At 43.2% G+C, this 22377-nt stretch overlaps 1 protein-coding gene across 5 annotated transcripts in view; it reads right to left on the minus strand.

The window, feature by feature from the left end:
• Window positions 1–22377, minus strand: part of LOC132772495 (protein sidekick-1-like) — a 1018253-nt gene that overhangs the window by 427831 nt on the left and 568045 nt on the right. For all 5 annotated transcript variants that reach the window (XM_067461407.1, XM_067461410.1, XM_067461408.1 and 2 more), the window contains exon 14: window positions 22–158. In XM_067461407.1, coding sequence (XP_067317508.1) covers window positions 22–158 — 137 coding nt within the window. The remainder of the gene's footprint in view (window positions 1–21; window positions 159–22377) is intronic.

Here is a 22377-nt window from a genome sequence, read left to right on the forward strand (position 1 = left end):
AGAGGGCTTTGCTTCACTTACTGTTCTCAGAGAGCTCAACGATGTAGTGAAGGACAGGGCTGTTTCCATCGAAGGGACGCACCCAGGAGAGGATGACGCTGCGGCTGAAGGAAGAGTTCAAGGTGGCCAGAAGGTTCTGGGGCGGGTGAGGCAGTTCTCTAGGGGAGAGCAAAGACAGGCCGATGCCAATCAGACAGGCGCAGAAACACAACCTACCCTTTGCAGAAACTCACAACCAAATGTCATCATATGCAGCACTTACAAGTTCAGACATCGAACGGATGCCATAGTGCATATACATCTTTCAGTCTAGTCTAGTCCAGGCATGGGCAAACTTAGACTCCAACTCCCACAATTCCTAACAACCTCAGGCCCATTCCTTTTCCGCCTCAGCAGTCTAAAGCCCTTTCACAATACTGGTTTGATACTTATTCTGCGCAGAATTTGGACATAGTCGCTTTTCTCAGAAAACAACAATCTGTGCACAGAAACTTCTGTTCTCCTAACAAAAGGGCTGAGAAAAGCGGTATATAAATAAAGTAAATAAAGTAAATAAATAAATAAACTGATTGACTTGCATAAATCAAATGTTTTCTGCGAAGGAAAAGCATTCATGTTACAGCAAATAGTATTTCTGAATTGAAACATTATTTTATATGGAGAAAAAAGAAAAATTCCTATGCTGAAAGTGATGATTTTTTTTCTACCAAATATTTATTTCTTTACTTTATTTATATACCGCCTTTCTCAGCCCTCAGGCGACTCAAAGCGGTTAACAACAGCAAAATTAAATGCAAAACATCATAAAACGATTATGGGACAGCTAAAACAATAGCATCATCAACAATCAAACATCAATATAATAATCATTAGCGTCTCATCAGTAAAATCAGAATCCAATCTCATCATCCGTCAATCCGTGTTCCTATATTCATTACACTGCTTAATCGAATGCTTGTTCAAACAGCCAGGTCTTCACTTTCCTCCGAAATGCCAACAGGGATGGGGCTGATCTGATATCTATAGGAAGGGCGTTCACAGCCGAGGGGCCACCACTGAGAAGGCACTGTCTCTCGTTCCCGCCAGGCGCGCCTGTGATGCAGGCAGGACTGAGAGCAGGGCCTCCCCAGATGATCTTAATGTTCTAGTTTGCAAATAGTCTTTCAAAACTGTACATTTCTGAGACTACCTTCTAACAAAGGTCTGGAAAAACTGTACATTTCTGAGACTACCTTCTAACACAGGCCTGGGCAAACTTCAGCTTTACTTTGGAGGACTATTTTTGAATTCTGGGAATTGTAGTTCACCAACACCAAAAAGGAAGAGAAAGACAGGCGGAGGGATCTTCAGCCTTCTCTCCAAAAGGTTTCCTAAGACCATCAGAAATATGTGCCTATCGACTGTTCGGAATTGTGGGAGTTGGAGTCCAAAACACCTGGAACGTTGGAGTTTGTCCATGCCTGGTTTAGTCTATGAGTGGAATAAAATATTCAGAGTAAAGCTAAAGTTTTGTCCAGTTCCCAAATGATGATTTACACAGAAACTCCTAAGTTTAATGCTTAAATCGCTAATGGCACTGTTACTTACCATGGGGAAAAAGCCAATTTTCAAATGTGTTTTTTTTTAAATTGAGAGACTTGGTCCATAAATTCTTTTTACAGCAAGTTCTCAGTAATGGAATAGCTGTAAAACATATGAACAGGGGACCAAGAAGCCGGGGAGACAGATGATTTAAAATGGAATTTTTTCAGACTCAAGTAAGCAGAAGACATTTCTGCCGTCCATTTAGCACATCCAGTCAAAAATATTATCCACACCCCTGGGTCTCAACCATGGAAAAGCCCTCAGCAGCCTGTGCTCACACTGGCATAGCAAGTAGTAGTGTTGTTTTCAAGAAGAGTACAAGTACACACACATACACGCTCATACGAAGAGGTAAACAACTTGAAAACATCAGCTGCAGTCTGATCTTGCAAACCAAGACGAGACAGGACTGGTTACTACTTGGATGAGAGACACTGGATCCCAAGTGCGGGAGTCTGCATTTCAAGAGAAGGCTTTGGGAAAACTATCTCTGAGTATTCTTTGCCTAAGAAAAAACTATGAATTAAGAAGGTTGCCATACGCTGACAGGAAACCTGAAGGCACATCCAAGCACACTCGAGAGTAAAAATGCCAAGGTTAAATAGGAAACCTGAAGGCATATACGTACACACACTCAAGAGTAAAAATGTGAAAGCTAAATAAAGTGTTTAAAAACAAACCATATTTTGGCTTAAGGGGGGAGGATATTCTCTCTCTCTCTGTAGAGTTGTTGTTAACAAGAAAAAGCGTACAAGTACACACACACTCACACAAACTAATGCACTAGCCATGAAATGCATTGTACCTCCAATCGTCCCAGTTTGGCACGGATGGTCACAATGAATCCCCTTTCACCCCACTCTGTTTTTAAAACATTCCAGTTTCTCTTGCCTTCTCCCACTTATCTCTTTTATTTGAAGTTTATCTCAATTCCTGAAAAACTAATTCATTATGTTAAAGTGTTTTGCACTTGATTAATTCTGACGAGAGGACAGGAAGGGTGGAATTTCTCCTTCCCAATAGGCTCAAGCAAAAGCAAACTGCTGCAGCCTGATTGTGCATTCATCTTAATTAATAACTGTTTATTAGGGCTGGGCAACCACGGAAAAATTTGTTTCTAAACTCGATTCGTTTTTAGGGGGTTTTTGCGTTTCGGTTTTTAAAAGAATTCCAAATTTTTTCTTTAAAAAAGTTTGAAATTTACGAAATTTCGGAAATTACGAAACAATAACGAAACAATTACGAATGGATTCATTAATGGCGGACGCGACCGCGCAATACGCTAAAAAAACCTCCAAATGGGACAGGGGGAACTTCTGAAGCTTCCCTATCCCTCTGTTGTTGACTGTTGGTGTGATAATTATATATTTTTTTCACTGATAAAACAAACAACAACTATAAAACTTGCACCAGACATGCGGAAATAATAACGAAACGATTTCGAAAGGATTTCGAAATAATTACGAAACGAATTGAAAAATCCGTTTCAATTTTTAGTTGCTCCTGAATGGTTCAATATCGCTTCGTTATTTAAAAAAATAACGAATTAATAACGAATTACGAAATTAACGAACGAAACCGCCCAGCCCTACTGTTTATATCTTGACCATTGCCTGATGTTGCTTAGCCATGTGCCCTGGGTTTGTGTTGTTGAAGGCTTTCATGGCCGGAATCACTGCATTGCTGTGAGATTTCTGGGGTGTATGGCCATGTTCCAGAAGCATTCTCTCCTGATGTTTCACCCACATCTATGGCAGGCATCCTCAGAGGTTGTGAGGTTTGTTGGAAACTAGGCAAGTGAGGTTTATATATCTGTGGGAAAATGTCCAGGGTGGGAGAAAGAACTCTTATCTGTTGGAGGTAGGTTTGAATGTTGCAATTGGCCAGCTTGATTAGCACTGAATAGTCCCCAGTGGTGAAATGGGTTAAATCTTTGTGCTGGAAGGACTGCTGACCGATAAGTCAGTGGTTCAAATCCGAGGAGAGTGTGGATGAGTTACATCAGCTCCATCTCCCCATGTGGGGACATGAGAGAAGCCAAGGATGGTAAAAAATAGAATCATAGAATCAAAGAGTTGGAAGAGACCTCATGGGCCATCCAGTCCATCTCCATTCTGCCAAGAAGCAGGAATATTGCATTCAAATCACCCCTGACAGATGGCCATCCAGCCTCTGTTTAAAAGCTTCCGTGGTGGAGAAGGAGCCTCCACCATGCTCTGGGGCAGAGAGTTCCACTGCTGAACAGCTCTCACAGCCAGGAAGTTCTTCCTCATGTTCAGATGGAATCTCCTCTCTTGTAGTTTGAAGCCATTGCTTCGCGTCCTAGTCTCCAGGGAAGCAGAAAACAAGCTTGCTCCCTCCTCCTCCCTGTGGCTTCCTCTCACATATTTATACATGGCTATCATATCTCCTCTCAGCCTTTCTTCAGGCTAAACATGCCCAGCTCCTTAAGCCGCTCCTCATAGGGCTTGTTCTCCAGACCCTTGATCATTTTAGTCGCCCTCCTCTGGACACATTCCAGCTTGTTAATATCTCTCTTCAAGTGTGGTGCCCAGAATTGGACACAATATTCCAGGTGTGGTCTAACCAAAGCAGAAAAGAGGGGTAGCATTACTTCCCTGGATCTAGACACTATGCTCCTATTGATGCAGGCCAAAATCCCATTGGCTATTTTTGCCACCACATCACATTGTTGGCTCATGTTTAACTTGTTGTCCACGAGGACTCCAAGATCTTTTTCACACGTACTGCTCTCGAGCCAAGCATTGTCCATCATTCTGTATCTTTGCATTTCGTTTTTCCTGCCTAAGGGGAGTATCTTGCATTTGTCCCTGTTGAACTTCATTTTGTTAGTTTTAGCCCATCTCTCTAACCTGTCAAGATCGTTTTGAATCCTGCTCCTGTCCTCTGGAGTATTGGCTATCCCTCCCAATTTGGTGTCATCTACAAACTTGATGATCCTGCCTTCTAGCCCTTCATCTAAGTCATTAATAAAGATGTTGAACAGGACGGGGCCCAGGACGGAACCCTGCTGATGGCACTCCACTCGTCACTTCTTTCCAGGATGAAGAGGAAGCCTTGGGGAGAATCACCCTCTGGGTCCGTCCAAATCCGGGAAGGGTGCGGATGAGTTCCATAAGCTCCATCTCCCTATGTGGGGTCATGAGAGAAGCCTCCCACAAGGATGGTAAAACATCAAAACATCCAAGCGTTCGCTGGGCATCGTTATTGCAGATGGCCAATTCTCTCACACCAGAAGCAACTTGCAGTTTCTGAAGTCGCTCCTGACATGAAAAAAAAAAGCATTGAATAGCTTTGCTAGCTTCAAAGCCTGGCTGCTTTGGGTTTCATCTGAAAAATGTTGGTGTGTATGAGAAATACACACACACACCACATACACACACACAACACTCCAGCAAGAATTGCGGAAAATAATCTTTGACCCTATTACTTTGAACTAGAAAGCATCTGAAATGCTATTTTGCAAGTTATAGCCATGAAGGACTACACTGGTAAAATCCTGACATCTGGGACAAGTAACACTCCCCTCTGTTGTTTAACATCTCTATGCGACCACTTGCTCAGCTGGTTCAAGGTTTTGGGCGGGAGTGTTACCAGTACGCTGATGACACTCAGCTGGTGCTGAAGATGGAAGGCCGACCGGACTCTGTACCCGATTGTTTCCATCAGTGCCTCGAGGCCGTGACTGGATGGCTGCGTGCCAGCAGGTTGAGGGTGAATCCAGCAAAGACGGAGATCCAATGGCTGGGTCAACCGGGCAGTGGGGATATCCAGCTGCCTACCCTGGATGGTGAGGCGCTACACCCGTCATCATTGGTAAAGAGTCTGGGAGTCCTTTTGGACCCTCTGCTGACAATGGAGGCCCAGGTCTCCGCCGTGAGCAGAACCGCCTTTTTTCACCTGTGGCAGGCTAGATGGCTGGACCCCTCCCTGTCCAGGGACGACCTAGTTATGATGATCCAGGCTATGGTCATCTCAAGACTGGACTACTGCAACGCCCTCATTGGCCTTCCTCTGTCGGTGATCCGGAAGTTCAAGTTGGTACAAAATGCAGCTGCTCGGCTTCTTGCGGGAATTCGGATGAGATGCCACATCACCCCAATCTGACTGCAGCTGCATTGGTTAGCAATTGAGCACAGGATCACTTTCAAAGGGATGGTACTCACCTTTAAGGCCTTGCATGGTCTGGGGCTGATGTACCTGAGGGACCGTCTCACCCCCTCCCAACCCCAGAGATCCCTCCGTTCTGAGGACCAAGATTTGTTGGAAATTCCCAGTGTCAAGACCTTGCGTCTAACAGCAACCAGACGCAGAGCCTTCACAGCAGTGGCACCATCACTCTGGAATACTCTGCCACCTGAAGTCCGTGCCTTGCAGGACTTATCAGCTTTCCGCAGGGCATGTAAGACATATCTGTTTTGACAGGCCTTTGATCTTTGATATTGCTGTTTTTAAATTGTTTTAAATTGTTTTTAAATTGTGTTAGATTTTAGCCATTCTTGCAAGCCGCTCCGAGCCCCAGGGGAGTGGCGGCATACAAGTTCGAATAATAAATAAATAAATAAAATTACTTTGAACTAGAAAGCATCTGGAATGCTATTTTGCAAGTTATAGCCATGAAGGACTACACTGGTAAAATCCTGACATCTGGGACAAGTAACACGACCTTAAGAGGCAATCTTTAGCATTTCACTCTCTTCCAGCCTTCTGTCAATAGGAGCCAAAGATCCTCGTCTTCAACTCATGAGCTATGCTCACATCCCTAGGTGGTAGACCCAATAAATGTTGATTTTGTTGGCCTTGAACTGTTCATCTTTCCCATCAAACACTAGGTCTAGCCCTGGGATTTTCTGCCTCAACTTCATTGGGAATTGTAGCTCTCCCAATCAGAGCTCCTTCTGGCCTTTCTCCACCCTCTTCCTTCTGAATGAGGAAATGCCAACCAGCCTCGCAATTTGTCACTGACTGGAAGTTATCTCTCAAGATCAATGACTGCTGACCCTTGCTGGTCATCCCCAAAGCAGTAACTGTACTTGACATGCTTTAATTAAAAAATGTACTCATTTCTTTTCATAATTTATTACGATGCTGCTGCACCCTTAGCACTCTCTGAAACCACAAGTCCAGATTCATAAACAAGTTCAATTCCAGGCCCCAGAATGTGGTTTTAAATCAGAGCTGTAAAAAGCATGCTTTGAATTTCAGATTTCTTCTCGCTGTTGAAGTGAAGAGAGGGGAAATGAATTTAATTTTGTATTAACTTTGAACCACGGCCCATAGCTTATTACAACCCATACTAGGCTGCACAACCTGAGCCGAAAAGCAAAATTATGTGTGAGTTGGTAAAAGCGATTACAGGAAAGGCTGTCCTGACAGTGTTTATTAAGCTCCAAAAGAGGCACCTTTCTGCCAAATGATGCAACAGATGCTCTGGAGGAATGGTACAGCAGCCTAAAGGGGCATTGGCTTAAAATGAGTACAAAGGTAAATAACATAAAATAAAATTCTGGGAATGCAAGAAATTACACCTCTGGGCTATATTCAAGGTATGTACGGCAGTTGTGCCAAATGATCCCACAGTGACAATGTCACTAAAATGCTGCATAGTCGATTTATTTTATTTGTCGTGTCAGGGCAAACAGTCAATTCTTTTACATTTCTAACAGAACAAAACAAACAAACAAACAGAAAAAAATGTGCAAGTTTGGTCGTTGATTAAATGTTCTTTGACCAGTATCTGGCCACTTGTGGTGTTGCTGCAAGAAGGTCCTCCCTTGTGCATGTGGCAGGGCTCAAAGCGCATTGCAGTAGGTGGTCAGTGGTTTGCTCTTCTACGCACTCGCATGTTGTGGATTCCACTTTGTGGCCCAATTTCTTGAGGTTGGCTCTGCATCTCGTGGTGCCAGAGTGCAGTCTGTTCAGTGCCTTCCAAGTCACCCAGTCTTCTGTGTGCCCAGGGGGAGTCTCTCATTTGGCATCAGCCATTGGTTGAGGTTCTGGGTTTGAGCCTGCCACTTTTGGACTCTCGCTTGCTGAGGTGTTCCAGCGAATGTCTCTGTAGATCTTAGAAAACTATTTCTAGATTTAAGTCGTGGGGGGGGGGGGGGCATGAGAGAAGCCTCCTCACAGGATTGCAAGACGTCCCCTGGGCAACGTCTTCGTAGACGGCTGATTCTCTCGCCACAGAAGCGACACCAGACACAGTGAAGACATCTGCCCTTGCGCTGTGCTACTCTGCTGCTGAGTATGCTTGCCCAGTGTGGAACACATCTCACCACACTAAAACAGTGGATGTGGCTCTTAATGAGACATGCCGCATTATCACGGGGTGTCTGCGCCCTACACCACGGGAGAAATTACACTGCTTAGCCGTATTGCACCACCTGACATCCGCCGGGAAGTAGCAGCCAATAGTGAAAGGACCAAGGCAGAAATATCCCCAGCTCATCCCCTGTTTGGGTATCAGCCAGCACGTCAACTAAAATGATCAAGGGTCTGGAGAACAAGCCCCATGAGGAGTGGCTTAAAGAGCCGGGCATGTTTAGCCTTCAGAAGAGAAGGCTGAGAGGAGACATGATAGCCATGTATAAGTATGTGAGAGGAAGTCATAAGGAGGAGGGAGCAAGCTTGTTTTCTGCTACCCTGGAGACTAGGATGCAATGGAACATTGCCTTCAAACTACAAGAAAGGAGACCATGAATCCCTATGAGAAGCACCTTAAACAACTGGATCTGTTTAGCCTGCAGAAGAGAAGGTTGAGAGGAGACATGAGACTCATGTATAAATATTTGAAAGGATGCCATAAGGAAGAGGGAGCAGGCTTGTTTTCTGCTGCCCTGGAAACTAGGACTTGGAGCCATGGATTCAAATAAGAAGAAATTAGAGTCCACCTGAACATTAGGAAGACGGTGAGTGCTGTTCAGCAGTGGAACTCTCTGCCCAGAAGTGTGGTGGAGGCTCCATCTTTGGAGGCTTTTAAGCAAAGGCTGGATAGCCATCTGTTGGGGGTGCTTTGAATATGATTGTCCTGCTTCTTGGCAGAATGGGATTGGACTGGATGACCCACGAGGTCTCTTCCAAGTCTATGATTCAATGATTCTATCAACCGCCATGTTCCAGTTATAGCCCCCAATCCTGGAATATCTTGCAAAATTGCTGCCGAAAAACCTGGAAGAAATATTGTTGCAAGAAGAGCCACTTATTTACATAAGAGGAGCAGATTATTTACACACAATCACAGATTTGAAGGACTGTGTGCTACAGATGCCAATGATTGTAACCCCAGCATGAAGCTTTCCATTTCTAAAAGATATCAATTCAACGTTACTTTGCACTTGCTGTAAACTGTGCTTAATTAAGCAGGCTTGGTCAAGGCAGCTGTCATTTTGCCTATGTACAGAGTTGATAAAGAAGGGAATTGTTTTCGTCTATTTGGGATTCTGGTCTTTAGCGGAAATGGAAAGAGACTCCTCAACATCTGAAACACTGAATGTCAAACTTGTCTCCACTCATTAGGGAAGTAGGTTTGATCGCCGTTTGGGGAAAAGGCCGCACAAGTTAGTGTTCCTTTTGGGTTGTCCCGAGTTTAAATGCAATGTGTTGTTTAGGATGTGGCTGCAGCTGATTATCTTGCAAGACTTCCTCCAAATTTTAATATTAATGCACTCTAACATCCATCAATTTGAAGTCCTGAGTCTAAAGCAATCTCCGCTACTCTCGATTAGGACGCAGTGTGCTCATTAAAATGGATTTGTCACAAGCTCATTTTTTAAAAACCGAGCGGACAGCATAAATAGTCACCTTGAGCCAATATTAGTAAGGGTAAATAATTAACTGATGTTTGGGGTTAAGCAGCACTCGGCACGAACCCGAAAGGCCATAAAACATAAGAACAAAGATCTGTCACCTTCTTAAATGAGAAGCTGTCAGTTGCCGTGGATGCGAACACGCCAAAGTCCCTACAGGCAAAGGCACGGAGATTGCAAGAAATATATCTCACCGGGAGACATCATTTAAAGCGGAAGGAGAACCCTTGAGTTGGGAGAATGTGTTCATCTCTCACTTGACCACATAAGTGGAGGTTAACAATTATTAATCTCACTTGAAGAAGTGCGCTCATGGTATAGAAGGAGAAGAGAAAATATGAAGAGCCAAGATGATGAGAAACTGTTGACACCATCATCATAAACACTTACTTGTGCATGAATACTGTCACTTCCCTCTCTAAGAAATTTAAGTTTCATGCTCTTAACATCCGTGAAACGATGTGCCTGTTAGCCAGATCTGGAGACAAATCTATATTGGGCTAAGTAAGGACATGAAAAGGGCAGCATTTTGAAAGCTTTGTGACTCTCTATGGGACTATTCTGAAATGTATGGGACCTCTGTCATTGGATTTCTTTCAGTTGAAACAATATATCCCATATTTTACTCCAAGGTGGTAAAGACAGGCCACATGGTCCCACTTTCTCTGGAGGCCACCACCCAATGTTTCCTACATTACACCCCTCCCTTTTTCATTTTTGGGTTCAGTTCGGTTCTGAAATATCTCAGATGGCAAGGACACAATAGGGTTGTGCATAATTTTGTTTTTAATTCGTATTTCAGAAATTTATTTATTTATTGTGTCATCAGCAACCATACCACTGTATTACATTTCTAACAGAACAAAACAACCAACAGATAAAAAACCACAAATTTTGCAAGCTTGGTAGTTGATTAAATGTCCTTTGACCAGTATCTGGCCACGTGGAGTGCCTCTGGTGTTGCCACAAGAAGGTCCTCCATTGTGCATATAGTAGGGCTCAGGTTGCATTGCAGCAGGTGGTCTGTGGTTTGCTCTTCTCCGCACTCGCATGTCGAGGATTCAACTTTGTAGCTCCATTTCTTAAGATTGGCTCTGCATCTCGTGGTGCCAGAGCGCAGTCTGTTCAGCGCCTTCCAAGTCGCTGTGTGCCCAGGGGGGAGTCTCTCATTTGGTATCAGCCATGGGTTGAGGTACTGGGTTTGAGCCTGCCACTTTTGGACTCTTGCTTGCTGAGGTGTTCCAGCTAGTGTCTCTGTAGATCTAAGAAAACTATGTCTTGATTTAAGTCGTTGACGTGCTGGCTGATACCCAAACAAGGGATGATCTGGAGATGTCTCTGCCTTGGTCCTTACACTATTGGCTGCTACTTCCCGGCGGATGTCAGGTGGTGCAATACCGGCTAAGCAGTGTAATTTCAGATCAAATTAATTAAATTTGTGCACACAAATCAATATTAGAAACATACAGGAAAGGTGGGGGATTTAAGAATCGAAACACCAATAATTTTTGTTAAGATTATGTGACATTCGGATACCTCCCAAGGTCATCCGAATGTTGTAGAATCTTAATGAAAATGATTGGTGAGTGTTTTGATTCTAAGGTCAGTTTAATTTTCAGTATAAGCATTAAACATCTTTGGAAAAGCCAAGAGAACATAAAGTGCTTTGAAAAACCAATCCTTTTTCTTTGGCCCAATCGCCATAAGGATGGCATTGGGGGCGGGACTAAAGTTAATGGGCGGGAGACTGAGAACACAGCCATCTTAAATGGGAAGGTGGGGCCCCCTTTGACAGAGGATGCAAAAGGCCCTGCCCTAAACTACATTTCCCAAAATGCAATGCTCAGCATCGGCCTGCAGCAGCCAGCTGTTTAGAGTCAGTCTAATTATAATCTATATAAATAAAAATGTAATGTTCGTTTGTGGGATTAACAGAACTCAAAAACCACTGAACGAATTGACACCAAATTTGGACACAAGACACCTAACAACCCAATGTATGTCCTTCACTCAAAAAAATTGGTTTTGTCATTTAGGAGTTGTAGTTGCTGGGATTCATAGTTTACCTACAATCAAAGAGCATTCTGAACCCCACCAACAATGGAATTGAACCAAACTTGGCACACAGTTCTCCCATGACCAACTGAAAATAATGGAAAGGTTTGGTGAGTATTGACCCTGAGTTTGGGAGTTGTAGTTCACCTACATCCAGAGAGAACAACATGATGCATCTGAACCAAACTTGGCACAAATACTCAATATGCCCAAATGTGAACACTGGTGGAGTTTGAGGGAAATAGAATCTTGACATCTGGGAGTTATAGTTGCTGGGATTTTTAGTTTACTTACAATCACAGAGCATTCTGAATCCCACCAACGATAGAATTGGGCCAAACTTCTCACACAGAAACCCCATGATCACCAGAGTGGGCCACAGCAACGCGTGGCAGAGGATGGCTAGTAATAAATTAAAATTATTGAATCTTCAAAGAAGACTAAATTAGGTAAGTAATAGTATAAATCTGTGCTAAGTGGCAGTTATGTGGTTGTGTGTCATAAAGACAGACAGACATTCAAGGGGATTGCTGTTGTCACATTTTGGGGGGATAAATTGTTTTTTGTCTAAACTTTTAAAAATCCCCAAAAATCTGTAGATGTGTGAATATTTCTGAAACTTCTTTGGGATCGATGCTCTGGTTATCTTGTGCAGTCTGTATAAATTTCAAGTAGGACACTTGTAGTTTTTTTTAATTGTTTATAAAAATGTTGAAAGTCCCCACATTCATTGATAAGTGGAATGTCCTGAAATTTGGCAGGCTAAGAGTGGAAAATGTGTTCTACCATTGTAGCATATTCCCACAAAAGGAATATTCTTTTAGAGCACTACCTAACTATTCCACTTCCTCTACCCTTAAGAAGAATATATACTAGGGCTAGGTTTGAACAACTTAGTACTATGGTGCAAACCAGACATTACTGTAACATCCCAAGAACTGAGAGATTCTGCGTCTGGGGAGAACAAACAGTGGAAGACATTGAACATTTCTTAATTGACTGTCCAGCATACACTGAACTGCGAGACAGATATTTACATCCAATATGATCCAACTGCAGGTCCCCCAACAGAAATGATATTCTGACATCCCTCTTGCAAGGGCAGGAAAGATCCAACATAATCAGAGTAAGCCTTTTTATTCTGAAAGCTATCAAGAAAAGAGCAGATTTCCTGAAAGAAGAACCAGGAAAATAAGATTCTGACTTATCACCTTGTTGCCTTGTTATTTACTCGTGTTTTATTTTGAAATGGTCATATGACTGATCAAATAAATAAATAAATAAATAAATAAATATAAAATACTCTAGCACTTAAGACCTGGCTTTTTACTAGAGCATTCAATCTCTGTTAATTTTTAATTTCTGTTTCCATGTATTTTATCTTTTACAATTTAGCTGTAAATCGCCTAGAGCATTCTCGGATGGAGGGATAAGTAATTAAATATGATGATGATGATGATGATGATGATGATGAAAATGGAGAGAAAGAGGCCCCTGATTGGTTTCCCCAATCGTTGTAATTATGTGAAATTACTGTAACAAAATAGTAATGAAATGTTGTTACTCATGTTAAAGCCAGGTCTTAAGTGCTAGAGTAAAACGTGCTACAATGGTAGAACACATTTTCCACTCTTAGCCCACCAAATTTTTCACTAACAATACTTTAGAAACACTTTAGAAATAAAACTCCAGCACCCCCAGTTTTGTAATGACTTTTGAACCACTTTTAAAATGGATCACACACCCCCAGGACACAGCTTCCTGCAATTTGGCAACATTTCCATTTTTCTAACTGCCTCACCTAAGCAAGTGGGAACTACTTCATAACAACTTTAAGACTGGAGAATAATTTTAGATCTTCAGAGATGACACACTGTAGACATAAATACCTTTCAAAAATGTAACTTCCGGAACGTTGCTGAAAAAAATGACTCAGCAAACACCCACAGAACTTGCTTACAAAATTAGCGAAACGTGAGCTATTTTGCCAAGGGAAATAAACGAGACCTGTTTTTGGAAAGATTTCTCACTGAAGATGGTGGGGAGAGGGAGCCCAACAGCAGGTAATTAGAGAGACTGTGACTGAAGAGAGGATTACCAAGAAGGCGCAAGAGATTAAGCCGGCTTCCCTGTCAATTTATTAAAAAAAGAAAAGGAGGAAAAAAGCTTTCCTTCGTGGTCACAAAAGACTTCCGAAGTTAAGTCTGCCATGAAGTTTGACTTGCAATAAGTGGCTCAGCTGGAGGCGGGCGGGGGAGGCATAAAATGCTCATAAGAAAAGCAGAATTGGATGGGTTTTGGCTTGCACTAAAGGAGGCATTGGCAAAACCACTTCGGTAGATTCCTTGCCTGAGAAAACCCAAAAAATTTCACAGGGTTGCCGTAAATTGAAAGGCAACTTGAAAGCACACACAGAGATTATCATAGAATCAAAGAGTTGGAAGAGACCTCCTGGGCCATCCAGTCCAACCCCATTCTGCCAAGAAGCAGGAATATTGCATTCAAATCACCCCTGACAGATGGCCATCCAGCCTCTGTTTAAAAGCTTCCAAAGAAGGAGCCTCCACTGCACTCCGGGGCAGAGAGTTCCACTGCTGAACGGCTCTCACAGGAAGTTCTTCCTCATGTTCAGATGGAATCTCCTCTCTTGTCGTTTGAAGCCATTGTTCCATTGTGTCCTAGTCTCCAAGGAAGAAGAAAACAAGCTTGCTCCCTCCTCCCTGTGGCTTCCTCTCACATATTTATACATGGCTATCATATCTCCTCTCAGCCTTCTATTCTTCAGGCTAAACATGCCCAGCTCCTTAAGCCGCTCCTCATAGGGCTTGTTCTCCAGACCCTTGATCATTTTAGTCGCCCTCCTCTGGACACATTCCAGCTTGTCAATATCTCTCTTCAATTGTGGTGCCCAGAATGGGACACAATATTCCAGGTGTGGTCTAACCAAAGTGGAATAGCGCATGGGGAGCATGACTTCCCTAGATCTAGACACTAGGCTCCTATTGATGCATGCCAAAATCCCATCGGCTTTTTTTGCTGCCACATCAAATTGTTGGCTCATGTTTAACTTGTTGTCCATGAGGACTCCAAGATCTTTTTCACACATACTGCTCTTGAGCCAGGCATTGTCCCCCATTCTGTATCTTTGCATTTCGTTTTTCCTGCCAAAGTGGAGTATCTTGCATTTGTCACTGCTGAACTTCATTTTGTTAGTTTTGGCCCATCTCTCCAATCTGTCAAGATCGTTTTGAATTCTGCTCCTGTCCTCTGGAGTATTGGCTCTCCCTCCCAATTTGGTGTTGTCTGCAAACTCGATGATCCTGCCTTCTAGCCCTTCATCTAAGTCATTAATAAAGATATTGAACAGGACCGGGCCCAGAACGGAACCCTGCTGATGGCACTCCACTCGTCACTTCTTTCCAGGATGAAGAGGAAGCATTGGTGATCATTGGCAGATTGGTTTGTGAAAAACCAAGTTGCTTCTCAACAGCTGCAAAATTGGAGGAGAAGGTAGTTTGTTCTGGAGAAGCAACCAAGGGCGCATCCAAACAGGGCACAAAATGCGTGCCTTCCGGGATATTTGCAGGGAGTGTCCAGGCGAGCTCAGCGGAAAATTCGAATGCATTCAGCACAAAACAGGAAAACCCTGTTTTGTAGTGAGGTAAATTGATAATTGGTTTGTTCCATGCCTTCTTGAAACCACTATAGCCACTATCCTGGATGTCTGAGGGGGCAGTCCAGACAGCCGACTCACATTTTCCAGCCTGATTCAGCCAGGAAGACTGTGAGGGCACCAACCCCCTTCACGAACCCCCCCCCCCCCCCCAAAATTCAAAAATAAAAAGGCAACTCACCTGGAGCTATTTTTATTTTTAGGCAGGGGAGTTCGATGGCCACATGTCATTCTGGAAATATTCAGGATGATATGTGGACAGCCAATGGGCAAAACCCATTTTCCCCCTGCCTGTGTGGATTTAAACCCTGAGTGGGTTTAATGTATGTGTGGAACCAACCCTAGCTTAAGTAGTGGCTACCAAACAGTTACAAAGCAGAAGAGAAGACCACAAAGGAGGGACGATGGGATGGGACCTTGGGTGAAGCCCCTTTCCTCAACAACTCTGGGATGTTTATTTGCTGAATCACACACTATGGGGAAAATATTGGTTTGGGAAGAGTTATACACCATCCTACTGCTTCACTACTTTAAATCGAACCCTCTCTACAATTCTTTGGCAGCAACTCAGCAAAATAGTGCTGTGTTGACCTATGTGTTGCAGAAATCCTAAATACACTGAGTAGCTGCGACCGTGCCTCGAGAAGCCTGACTTGGCTACAGTGGTCCACAACTTATTTACATCCAGAATTGACTATTGCAATGCACACTACATGGGACCGTCTTTGAAGATGACTTGGAAACATCAGCTAGTGCAAAGAGTGGCAGCCAGATTATGAACTGGGGTGAGCTTTAGGGAGCATACCATCCCCTTTTGAAGCTACTCCACTTGCTCCCAATAAGTTTCCGGGACCAATTCAAAGTGAAGATGATTACCTATAAAACCCTATACGCTTCAGGTCCAACCTATCTTTTAGACTGCATCTCCTTCTATGAACTGACACAGGCATTAAGATCTGCTGGGGAGGCCCTTCTCTCGGTCCCACCACCATCTCAAGCACAGTTGGTGGGAACGAGGGAGACGGCCTTCTCGGTGGTTGCTCCCTGGCTCTGGAATACCCTCCCTAAAGAAATTAGATTACCCCCCTCTCTTCAGGCCTTCTGGGTGAGTCTAAAAAATGGCTCTTCAGACAGGCCTTTGATCCTGAATAATCCATGGCCAATGTGATGAACCATTGATAGTACTGGCCCGCACTTTGATTGATTGTTATGAAAGATAGCTAGCCTGCAAGTTCCACTGTGTTTTAGGAATTTTATAATTTTCATATTTTTTAAAATTTTATCAGTGAGGTTTTTATGCACTGTTGATGATACTTATGTCATTGTATTTATACTTGTGTATTGTTGTCTGTATGTGGCACTTGGAGTGCTTCTGTGAGCCGCCCCGAGTCCCTTTGGGGAGATGGTGGTGGGATACTACTACTACTACTTCTACTTCTACTTCTTCTATTACTTCTACTACTTCTACTTCTACTACTTCTACTACTTCTACTTCTACTTCTACTTCTATTTCTTCTTCTTCTTCTTCAACTTCTTCTTTTTATTAATATTATTATTATTGGATTTCAGTCTCACTGTCCTTGGTGGGATTTGCAGCTAAGTACATTTTACATTAGAAATGATTTTGGCAAATTGTTCTGTGTTCAGATCTCCTTTATCTAACTTGCTATGCTGCTCAGATTTTCCCTCTAGGTTTTCAGAAGGAGGTCTCTCCCAGGAACAGATTGTAAGGCAGTGTTTCTCAACCTGGGGGTCGGGACCCCTGGAGGGGTCGCGAGGGGGTGTCAGAGGGGTCACCAAAGACCACCAGAGAACACAGTATTTTCTGTTGGTCATGGAGGTTCTGTGTGGGATGTTTGGCCCAACTCTATCGTTGGTAGGGTTCAGAATGCTCTTTGATTGTAGGTGAACTATAAATCCCAGCAACTACAACTCCCAAATGTCAAGATCTATTTCCCCCAAACTCCACTAGGGTTTACGATTGGGCATATTGAGAATTGGTGCCAAATTTGGCCCAGATCCATCATTGTTTGAGTCCACAGTGCTCTCTGGATGTAGGTAAATTACAACTCCCAAAACTCAAGGTCAGTGCCCACCAAACCCTTCCAGTATTTTCTGTTGGTTATGGGAGTTCTGTATGCCAACTTTGATTCCATCGTTGGTGGAGTTCAGAATGCTCTTTGATTGTAGGTGAACTATAAATCCCAGCAACTACAACTCCCATATGTCCAGGTCTATTTCCCCCAAACTCCACTAGGGTTTACGATTGGGCATATTGAGAATTCGTGGCAAATTTGGTCCAGATCCATCATTGTTTGAGTCCACACTGCTCTCTGGATGTAGGTAAATTACAACTCCCAAAATTCAAGGTCAGTGCCCACCAAACCCTTCCAATATTTTCTGTTGGTTATGGGAGTTCTGTATGCCAACTTTGATTCCATCGTTGGTGGAATTCAGAATGCTCTTTGGTTGTAGGTGAACTATAAATCCCAGCAACTACAACTCCCACAGGACAAAATCAATATGCTCCCCCAATCCCACCAGTATTCAAATTTGGGTCTATTGGGTATTTGTGCCAAATTTGGTCCAGTGTATAAAAATACATCCTACATATCAGATATTTACATTATTACTATTCATAACAGCAGCAAAATGACAGTTATGAAGTAGCAACAAAACTAATTTTATGGTGGTGGGTCACCATAACACGAGGAAGCATATTAAGGGGTCGTGGCATTAGGAAGGTTGAGAACCACTGTTGTAAGATGCCCAGACCCGTCAATATTTTGAAGATGAAAACCAGAACATGGGTTGCCAAGCCAATGAGAATGTGGTCAAGGTGACAAAGCCGCTAAAGAGGAAAATCAGAGAAGAGGCTGCAGGCGTTTGGATGGGCCTACTGAGAAGGCCAAAGATACACATCTCATCTTTTCGCTTTCATGAAGCACAAACTACTTTTGCAGTTTGCATTCAATAAGCCAAAACAGGAGGGGGAGAGAAAAACAGGGACATTTTACAAGCATCTGAAAAAGTGGGATGAGAGAGAATATATTAGGAAGACTTTTGCTAGAATTGTTCTACATTCAAAGCCCAACTCCACTTTGTTACATCTCCTCCATAGTTTTTTAATCTATACTAATGGAGATCATCTTCCTTTGGAACTGGAGCTGCCATTATGCCTTTTCACCGTTTCCTATCAATACAAATTTCAGAGAAATTTCATCTTTCTGGGCAAGACATTTCTCATTTCATTTACATGACACTAATTTTGCTTCTATAGATGACCTAAAGGGAGAAAATGTAGTTTCTGACCTTTTGGAGCATTAGCAAAAATAATCTATTCATTTGGCATTTAACAAGGGAAGAGCCTCCTTGCCTTTTGTGCCGGTGTGTGTTTTTTCCTACTGCAGGTAAATTTGGATGCAGCAGTAATTTTTCCTTCCCGGATAATAGCCCACCAGAGAGGCTGGAAATTACTGAAACCCTTCTCTATTGTGTGGAAAAGATAATCTGCTTTCTGCCTGACTTCTTCCCAATTGTTCTCACTTAGATGGAGCATGCAAAATAAAAAAAAAAGGAGTACAAATGGTAAGAGGCAGTCAAAGCAATTGGAGGGATATATGGAGATGACACCCAGGACGAGATGGCTTTTTAACAGGATGTCATTTGGAGTTTTGTTCCCATACATCTGCGAGAATCACTGTTATTAACATGCACTTAATAATGGAGAAATTCAAAATGACATCCTTTGCATTGCTAGCCCTGTGTTTATATCTGGTCGTCTCTCCTTGGTGATGCCCTGGGCTTTGCACACATTGATTGTTTTGAGGCAACATCATCTTTACAAATGTATGGCCATGGAATAGTTAACGGACCATGTTCAGATCCAGAAGGTTAAAGCAAAGGAAGAGACAAAGGAGGGGTGCTAAGGCCAAAGGGACCATGCAAAGCATGTGCAGAAGTCATTTCCTTTGCTGCATTGCATTCCATTGTATGTACATGCACTTTTTCTCTTTCTTTGGAAATCAGGGTTGGCTCACAAGCAAACACACTCAGGTCCAACCTCGCATCCCATGAAAGGCAATTTGCTGCAGGGAGCAGCCACGGAAGGGGTCCTCACCACATGAGCCTTTGATGAAGAGAAGTCTAAGAGAAATCCTTCATTTGAAAGTGTTCTGTCACGCACTGGGCCCGTAATAGCTGTACATTTACTTTAAGCCCAGCAGGAAGCCAGGGGGCCTCAAAGAGAGGTTCTCAGGGATTTTTCTGAAGTGATGGTCTTTAGAGTCTTTGAAGATGCAATAAAGTCTTTATTATGGAACAAACAACAAATCTTCAATGGTTCAAACAACACTTCAAGGCTTTCTTAGTCTAGTCCTCAATGGACTGGTACCTGACTTTGATTAACGAAACTTTCTCTGGAGGAAAAACCCTTTTTAACCTCTCCCAGGCTGCTTTCTATCTATGCCTCATCGGTGTGGGACATACTACCGATTCCAAGTGCATCTGGGTATCGAGTAGACCTACCAGCCGAGGCTTGAAGATTTCAGCTGGAGTTCCGTGGATAGGTAAGGCTGTTCTCCCTTCGAGAATTCTTTGAAACTTCAGGGCTGTTCCCTCTGATGCTGTGAGGCTGAGAGGCTGTGAACTCTCAGCCAGAGCTTTTGGGACCTTTCTCCTGGAATTTCTGCTTCTGTATCCCTGGATGTTACTTTTCCCTGGATGGTTATTGAGAAAGGAAGCTTTTCTACAGGACGAGCTGGTCTACGTCCTATAGCTTAGCTACCTTGTGTGAGACTGCCCAAAAATGGCTCCTTTCCCTCCCAGAGCCCAGAACAAGGGGCCGAACAAAGCTTAAGTATGATGGACAGGAGGCATGTCCTATGACTGCAAAACAGATAACAGAAAGAAAATAAAGTTGGAGCTCCTGGTACAGCCGTATCAGCAGAGAAAATCTTAAGACTCCGGCAGGTTTGTATTTTGAATTTTGAATACCCTGGACCTGTTGGCCAAACTATTATTTAGCATGCATAAGTTTCCGGGTTCAATTATAGGTTTCATCAGTTATGACAGTCTTTTAGTAGAAGAGATTTGGGTGAAGATGAGAGTAGAAATGTCTGGAGAGATCTCACACTTTGACGGTCTTCTAAATAACACACACATCAGTACATGCTAATTGTCAGCCTTCATGCTAAGAGTGTAAAGTTGTGTCTAGTCTATTCTTAAAATCCCCAAAGAAAAGCAGAAGACAACAATTTAAGCATATGAAACAGCAATCTAATTAAGCACCGGAAGAAACAATCTGTTTGGGGCCCTCTTCTCAGCGTGGGATTCCAACCAGGAGAGCGAAAGAGGAGAATGCAAAAATGTATGGTTTCCAAACATAATTCGATGATGGCACTCAAGATGGCACTCAAGATAGATATAACAAACGTATAGCAAATATATAACAAAACCTTAGCGATGAACATGTTGAAGGAACATCCTTATGCACCTTCTCTAAGACAAGATTAGGTGTAACTAGCTAGCAGAAACTGATGCTATTAAAAAAACACATTAGTACTCAGTTTCAGTCTAAAAGATTATGGTATTAGACTATCATCTTCTCCTGCTCGACAAAACTGCCGGCTGTTCTTACAATCCACTTCCATCAAAGCTTAAGGATCAGCTCAGCCGAGGAAAACAATCAATGCAGGTCCCTTTCAATTTTATACTTATCAGCAGAGCATTTAATACAGATAATCATGGGCAAACACAGCCCTCCGTGAAGAAGAGGGAAGGCTCGCTACAGTGGGAAGCTTCAGGTCTGAATCAGAGAACTTTGGGTTTGCACCTGGAACTGGCGCTATAAGCCTTGTATCTGGAAAACGCCAAAACAGGCTGAGATCAAAGCATCACAAGGAAGGACTGAACTGCAAGACTCACTATTTCAAAGAATCATAGAATCAAAGAGTTGGAAGAGACCTCATGGGCCATCCAGTCCAACCCCATTCTGCCAAGAAGCAGGAATATTGCATTCAAATCACCCCTGACAGATGGCCATCCAGCCTCTGTTTAAAAGCTTCCAAAGAAGGAGCCTCCACCACACTCCGGGGCAGAGAGTTCCACTGCTGAACGGCTCTCACAGTCAGGAAGTTCTTCCTCATGTTCAGATGGAATCTCCTCTCTTGTAGTTTGAAGCCATTGTTCCATTGCGTCCTAGTCTCCAAGGAAGCAGAAAACAAGCTTGCTCCCTCCTCCCTGTGGCTTCCTCTCACATATTTATACATGGCTATCATATCTCCTCTCAGCCTTCTCTTCTTCAGGCTAAACATGCCCAGCTCCTTAAGCCGCTCCTCGTAGGGCTTGTTCTCCAGACCCTTGATCATTTTAGTCGCCCTCCTCTGGACACATTCCAGCTTGTCAATATCTCTCTTGAATTGTGGTGCCCAGAATTGGACACAATATTCCAGGTGTGGTCTAACCAAAGCGGAATAGAGGGGTAGCATGACTTCCCTAGATCTAGACACTATGCTCCTATCGATGCAGGACAAAATCCCATTGGCTTTTTTTGCCGCCACATCACATTGTTGGTTCATGTTTAACTTGTTGTCCACGAGGACTCCAAGATCTTTTCCACACGTACTGCTCTCGAGCCAGGCCTCCCCCATTCTGTATCTGGGCGACTTGGAAGGCACTGAACAGACTGTGCTCTGGCACCATGAGATGCAGAGCCAACCTTCAGAAATGGGGCTACAAAGTGGAATCCACGACATGCGAGTGTGGAGAGGAGCAAACCACTGACCACCCACTGCAATGCACCCTGAGCCCTGCCACATGCACAAGGGAGGACCACCTTGCAGCAACACCAGAGGCACTCCAAGTGGCGAGATACTGGTCAAAGGACATTTAATCAACTACCAAACTCACAAATTTTGTATTTTGCCTGTTTGTTTGTTTGTTTGTTTTGTTCTGTTAGAAATGTAATATAATTGACTGGTTGCCCTGACACGACAAATAAATCACCTATTGCTAACCCTGTTTTGGATTATGAATCTTCTTTCCTTATTCCTGCTTTTTCATGTTTTATCTGTTTTGTAAAAAAGATGTTTGTTTATACTCTGGACTTTTGTGTGGTGTTGTGGTCATAGGGGTTTCCAGGCCTGGGGGGCAACACTATGCTTAAATAGTTCTAGATAATGAACTGATTTGGTTCCTTAAAAGCAAATATAAAGTCAAAATTTTAAAAAGATGTAGAGA

This window comes from Anolis sagrei, chromosome Y, assembly GCF_037176765.1.
Source record: "Anolis sagrei isolate rAnoSag1 chromosome Y, rAnoSag1.mat, whole genome shotgun sequence".
Classification (NCBI taxonomy): Eukaryota; Metazoa; Chordata; class Lepidosauria; order Squamata; family Dactyloidae; genus Anolis; species Anolis sagrei.